The sequence below is a fragment of the Achroia grisella genome, unplaced genomic scaffold (assembly GCF_030625045.1).
Source record: "Achroia grisella isolate CSIRO2021 unplaced genomic scaffold, CSIRO_AGI_Agris_v1 utg2470, whole genome shotgun sequence".
In the NCBI taxonomy this organism is placed as follows: Eukaryota; Metazoa; Arthropoda; class Insecta; order Lepidoptera; family Pyralidae; genus Achroia; species Achroia grisella.
Window position 1 is genome coordinate 314,134 of NW_026712738.1, and position 6,912 is coordinate 321,045.

The window sequence follows — 6,912 nt, forward strand, 5'->3', positions numbered from 1 at the left end:
TGGACGGATCGGACTGAAATTTAGCATGCAGGTGGATGTTATCACGTAGGCATCCGTTAAGAAAGGGTTTTGATTAATTCTACCCTCAAGGGTATAAAATAGGGAGTGAAAGTTTGTATGAAACTTTGTCAATTTCAAACCGATCGGGCTGAGACTTTGCATGCATAAAGCTACTACGAGTATGACGTAGGCATCCCCTAAGAAAGGATTTTGATTAATTCCACCCCTAAGGGGTTAAATTAATGCGAGCGAAGCCGCGGGCAAAAGCTAGTGTAGCATAAACTGATTCATATTAAAACCTATTTAACTATTATTTATTGTTATTCTAGAAGAGAAGATGGCAGGAGTTGTCCAACAGTTGCCTATAGAGAAGGAGTACGAGAAAAATCCAGATATATCGCCCGAGGATATTAAGAAACTTAGAGAGTGGCTGAAGACACAGCCCCACTTGCCTGGAGATAAATTCACAGGTAACGTGGATACCTTATACCTTTTGTTACCTACGGCTTCTGAGTCGCATTTAATTTTTTTTTAAATCGAAATAAATATTTTTTTTCAATAAAGTAGCTTAACTTAGTTCTTATGACATCAGCTACCTGCCAAGAAAAGTCCCATCAAAATCGGTCCAGCTATTTCAGAGATTAGCCGGAACAAACAAACAGATAGACAAAAATTGTAAAAAATGTTATTTTGGTGTAAGTATCGTATTTATATCGTTCTCAGCGAGTAAAACTGACTGTTTGTTAAAACTGACTGTTTGTTCTTGCTAATCTCAAAAACAGCTGATCCTTACGGTTGAAAAGTTGAACCGGGAGATACAACAACACAGTTACGCCTTGATAAAAAATACAAATTAACTGCCCCATCACTATTGTCTTTGCATGTTCAATCGTTTCTACTCTATATTTAACTGTAGTAATTTAATAACGTGATATTGCAACACTGTATCCGTTCCATCCGGGATCCTTGTCCGTACCTGTTATTAATCATATTATTACTATGAAACCTCGGTGGTCTAGTGGTTTAGCACACCGCTTTACGTCCGATGGTCGCGGGTTCGATTCCTCGCACGGCACAAACATTTGTATTCATGAGTATAATTGTTTGTGTCGGTCTGGGTGTTTTCTATGTATAATATGTATGTATTTACGAAAAAAAAATATCTATGTATTTGTATCAGTTGTCTAGTACCCATAACACAAACTTTAGCTAGCTTAACTTGGGTCTAGATATCGCTGTGTGAATTGTCCAAAAAAAAAATAACTCTTGGAAATTACATATAAGAACTGTTTCTTTGACGGTCTCGATAGTGTGACGCTTTAACACACCGGCTTACTTTCAACGGTCGCGGGTTCGATTTCTCGCATGATATATACATTTGTACTCTGTTTGTAATGGAACAGTAACCTATATTAATTATTAATCAATATATATAACTCAAAGGTGACTGACATAGTGATCTATCAACGCACAGCCCAAACCACTGGACGGATCGGGCTGAAATTTGGCATGCAGGTAGAAGTTATGACGTAAGCTTTTGCTAAGAAAGGATTTCGATTAATTCTACCCCCAAGGGGATAAAATAAAAGTGAAACTTTGTCAATTTTATCGGGCTGAGACTTTGCATGCATAAAGCTACTAGGACGTAGGCATCCCCTAAGAAAGGATTTTGGTAAATTCCACCCCTAAGGGGATCAATTAACGCGAGCGAAGCCGCGGGCAAAAGCTAGTTAATCAATAAAATGGAACTGTGTGTTTGTAACTTGAAATGAAGAGATTTTCACTAAATGCATATGAAAAAAACATATTATATATTCTTTATTGCAATTATATATGTATATAGTAAGAAACAACATATTTATGAATAAAAATGTGAGCAGTAGTGAACTTATCTCTGAAATAGATCTCTTCCAGCCAACCTAACGCTGTGATATTGGACATATTTAGCGAATAACGGTAATGCAAGAGTTCTAAATACACAAATAGAATATCACTATGTACAATTAATAAATATTATAATACACTAGCTGTCCCGGCAAACGTTGTTTTGCCTTAAAATAAAATAAAAAATTAGGGGTGGACTACCCCTAACATTTAGGGGGATGAAAAATAGATGTCGGCCGATTCTCAGACCTACTCAATACGCTCACAAAATTTCATGAGAATCAGTCAAGCCGTTTCGGAGGAGTATGCAAACGATCACATTTAGTGTTTTTTTTCAGATCTGGATCTATTTATTATATTCCATTGCTGCGAGAAAAGCCAGGAGGTTTCGAAGCAAGTGTTAGATCTACACTACACCCTGAAAACACTATTCACTACGTTCTTCAAGGACAGAAGGATAGATAAGAAAATGGAGTTCACAATAGATAAAATGTAAGTGACTTCGTTTCTTTATGTAAATTGAATAGCAAAGTAAGGGCACATCTGATGGCAAATGTAAATTAAAATCAAAATTCAAATATCTGTATTCTTGTAGGTCTATTACAGACTCTTATGATATGTCAAATCTACCGACAGTTCAGAATGATTTCGAGATGAGAAGAACTGACAATTTAAGTTTAAGTATGTGAATATAAACTACCAAATTAGCACTAATTCAATTAAATAATTAGAAAAAATATTTATTGCAAGAAACTCAGCTCGTATTCTTTTCAAATAAATGTTGTACATGTTTACAAACTGTTGTAAACATCGTTTATATATATACAACACTTTTCACTGTTATAAAGTTAAATTCCACGCGGACGAAGTCGCGGGAACAGCTAGTTACTAAGAAATACTGCCTAAGACCCCTTATAGTCCGAATTTTTTTACAAAAGAGTACCTTGTAATCCGACAAATTATAGATCCAACGATGATTCTTTATATTATATACATATACAGTGGACCCCCGGTTATCCGACAAACGTTTTGCAGGGCAGTGTCAGACCATCGTATTTGTCGGATTATAGAGTGCTGCTTAAGGGTCCCCTGCTTATAGTCCGGAATTTTTTACAAAAGAGTATATTGTAATCCGACAAATTACAGATCCAGTGATAAGATTCTATGTTATATATGTATGTATGTATATGCACTCTGAAGTATATTGTCAAAGTAATATTCAATAACAAATAATAGACAATGTCGGATTACAAGAGGGGCCGGATTACCGCGGGTCCACTATACTATTTTTTTCTAATAAGAGGAATTTGGAATTGGTTTAATGAATGAATCTTGTTACTTTTAGTCTGTTTGCTGCTCTACCTACACCGACACCGGAGGGGTACCGTGCAGCGTACATGAGACTGCTGGATACGGACCCTAAGAATTTTATGTTCGCCGACTCAGTACGAGTGTTCATGATGATGTTCGAACTATGGCAGCTCGAGGAAGGCACGTGGCCGGGGTGAGTGCACGATGAAAAGTTTTATTTTTAAATTGAAATGAAATTTTATTTACGTATTATATATATTACTTGCTACTCGCCCCGGATTCGCACGGGTGTACACGTTATATATATTTATATATATAAACATTCCTCTTGAATCACTCTATCTTTTTAAAAAAACCGCATCAAAATCCGTTGCGTAGTTTTAAAGTTTTAAGCATACATAAGGACAGACAGCGACAGCGACTTTGTTTTATACTATATAATGATACAGTTAGATATTAGGTAATATGTCCAGATAATAATATTATTGGCAACTGTTTAATTGCTCCAATTTATGGACATGCAAATTATTGAATAAATTTTTAATGTTACTGTATAATAGCTACTGGTAAATATTTAATGCAAGGATAAGATAATTTTGAATGAAAGCAATAATGAAATTATAATTAATAATTTTACATAAGCTTTGGCTTTTAGGCATTAAATGTAGAAATATGAATGTATCTAAAAGTACTATATTAGGCTGTACGGTCTTTGGATCTTTGCCTGTTCCATCATTAAAAAGGAGATGGACGAATATGAGGATAAAAAGAAAAAAAGTAGTACTACTGATATAATAGCTGTCACATGCACATTTAGTCTAAACAAATTTACATCCCCTATCAGCTACTAAATATAAAACGTGGTAAAGATCCCGTGATTTTTACTAATCTAAATATATATAACTCAAAGGTGACTGACATAGTGATCTATCAACGCACAGCCCAAACCACTCGACGGATCGGGCTGGAATTTGGCATGCAGGTAGATGGTATGACGTAGGCATCCGCTAAGAAAGGATTTTGATTAATTCTACCCCCAAGGGGATGAAAGTTTGTATGAAAGTACTGTAAAGCCGCAGAAACTATACTTAATAGTAATACTTCTTAACGCGGGCGAAGCCGCGGGCAAAAGCTAGTTATACGTATAAAACATAAATAATATTCTTGTAACATTTTGTTTACATTTATTTATATATTCTTTATTGCACTTTTAAATACAGTTCTACACTTAAACATATACAGAGTGAGCAAAGGTGGACTTATCTCTAAGAGAGATCTCTACCAGTCAACCCAACAATGTGGCATAGCTAGTACTGAGTAGGTAACACCTGTGCAATTAAAACTATTATGTTGAATCCTCCAAAAGTTGAGAAAAATAAAATATTTAAAATTCAACATATTAAATAAAGTTCTAATTATATTATAATTATAATAAAATATACAATAATAAATAAAATAAACATTAATAAAAGTTATATATATATATATATATATATATATATATATATATACATACATATACAATTACTATAGATATCTACATATATTACACAAAATACAAATAATAAAATACATGATGAAACGAATCATACTAAGTTCGATAAATAGTACGATTTCAACCTTATTTATTATATTAATTTGTCCTCAGGTTTATTATATTAATAGATATGGACCAGGCTGTTATTGGACACTTGGCGAGACTGGAACTGATGCATATACGAATAGTGTTGTATTTTTTGCAAGTGAGTTTTATTGTCAACTAGCTAGTCGCCCCGGCTTTGCACGGGTATACATGTATCATATATATAAACCTTCCTCTAGAATCACTCTATCTATTAAAAAAATCGCTTCATAATCCGTTGCGTAGTTTTAAATATTTAAGCATACATAGGGACAGACAGCGATAGCGACTTTATTTTATACTATGTAACGTTGTCTACCTGGTTACATCTCTGACTGACTCTCTGGTGATGGAAACACTGATAACATACCGAAACTATGTAATATTATGTTATCTGTGCCGAAACTAATTGAGGACCAGTAAACATTGTCTGTCAGGTTACATCTCTGACTGACTCTCTGGTGATGGAAACACTGATAACATACCGAAACTAATTGAGCATAAAGGTTAATAGAGATCTTGCTTGACGTCACAGGAAGCCATGTTGGTGAAATTGAAAAGCGTGCACTTCCTTAACGCACCATCGTTTATGGACAAATTGATGATGATGCTGAAGCCCTTCATGAGCAAGGCCCTGGCGGATATGGTGCATATCCATCAGGTCGGGTCTGACACGCTCTACAAGTACGTCCCGAAGAAGGCAATGCCCAAGAACATCGGAGGAGACTATAAGGATTATGAGACCATCAAAAGTAAGTTTTTTTTCATATAATTGAAACGGGATCTTTGGGGGAGGACTATGTCCAGCGGACGTCTTCCGGACTGCAGTGATGATGATGATGGTGAATTGAAACGGGAGCTTCTCCCGAATATACTTAGGTTACTGCTGAGGTTTTCTCTACAGGTTAGAGTATGGGGTTTTTCAAGAAGAGGTTAAGGTTTCTTAAGGGTCGGTAATGCGCATGTGACACCCCTGGTGTTTCAAGCGTCTATAGTCTACGGCTTATCATCAGATGGGCCGTATGATTCTTTGCCGCCGGTTAATAAAAAAAATGGCATATTGAATAGTAATATGAAGGTGTCTTAAGGGTTGGCACATGACACCTCTAGTGCTTCAGGCGTAAATAGGCGTAGTTTATCATCAGATGGGCCGTATGCTTATTTACCACCAAAAAAATAGTACATTGAATAGTAAATAATAAGATGATACTATGATTATCACGTTATCATGTGATGCCTAATACTACTCAGGTGTTGCCATTTCAGAGAACTTATACTTCGTGCCTTTAATTTATGTTTTATATTTATTCCGACTTGTTCCCGCTACTTCGTCCACGTGGAATTTGACTTTATTTTTTAAAAATAAAAGTAGATACTTACTTTCTTACTACATCAGCTACCTGCCAAAAAATGTTCCGTCAAATTCGGTCCAGCCATTTCAGTAAAAAAAAGTTATTATGTACCGTATTTATATATTCATATGCATGTACCTAGTAAAATACGGTTATTTCAAACAGACAGACAAAAATTGTAAAAATAAAAGTATTTATATTAATATGCATCAGAGATTAGTAAAAAACAAAAATTGTAAAAAATGTTTTTTGGTGTATGTACCGTACTTATATTCATATGCATGTAGTAAAAAACGGTTATCTCAATATTAAACAGACACTCCAATTTTATTTATATGTATTATTATATGTTTAGATGAGCTGCTCATTCGCCTGAAAGCCAACCAGAAATTCTTTGATGAGGAAGCTCTACGGAGAGTCAATCAGAGTCTACGGCCTTGTGGCAAAGCGACCACAGTTGAAGATTTATTCAGTATACAGGGTAGTTTCAAGAAATTAGATATAGATTGAACTACTATCTTAATAATATATCATCATTACATAGTATACAACAAAGTCTAAAAGTTTTTTTTAATAGATAGACCGATTCAAAATGTTATATATTAGCCCAAGAGACCATGACTGCCAGACATACGTCATTTTAGTAAACGTGAAAGTTGTTGTATGTGTGTCCCCAACACAGGTAAGAACGATCCCCAAACATGAAATCTGGATCGTGGTTCCTTTGGCAGGTAACAGGTAACA

General features: G+C 35.0%; 1 protein-coding gene across 1 annotated transcript; it reads left to right on the top strand.

Moving 5' to 3' along the window:
• Positions 1-337: 337 nt before the first annotated feature.
• On the top strand, positions 338-6,678 carry LOC131842737 (alpha-tocopherol transfer protein-like). Its single transcript, XM_059191301.1, has 6 exons — positions 338-470; positions 2,223-2,376; positions 3,230-3,388; positions 4,844-4,937; positions 5,352-5,568; positions 6,524-6,678. The coding sequence occupies exons 1-6, from the start codon at positions 338-340 to the stop codon at positions 6,676-6,678; spliced, it is 912 nt and encodes a 303-aa protein (XP_059047284.1).
• Positions 6,679-6,912: the final 234 nt, after the last annotated feature.

What these genes read in the sequence shown, in the direction of transcription:
- LOC131842737 (XM_059191301.1), top strand. Translation starts at nt 338, where the DNA reads ATGGCAGGAGTTGTCCAACAGTTGCCTATAGAGAAGGAGTACGAGAAA. An exon ending in GAGGAAGGCACGTGGCCGGG is followed by an intron (nt 3,389 to 4,843) that starts GTGAGTGCACGA and finishes ATTTGTCCTCAG; the next exon opens with GTTTATTATATTAATAGATA. An exon ending in TAGTGTTGTATTTTTTGCAA is followed by an intron (nt 4,938 to 5,351) that starts GTGAGTTTTATT and finishes TTGACGTCACAG; the next exon opens with GAAGCCATGTTGGTGAAATT.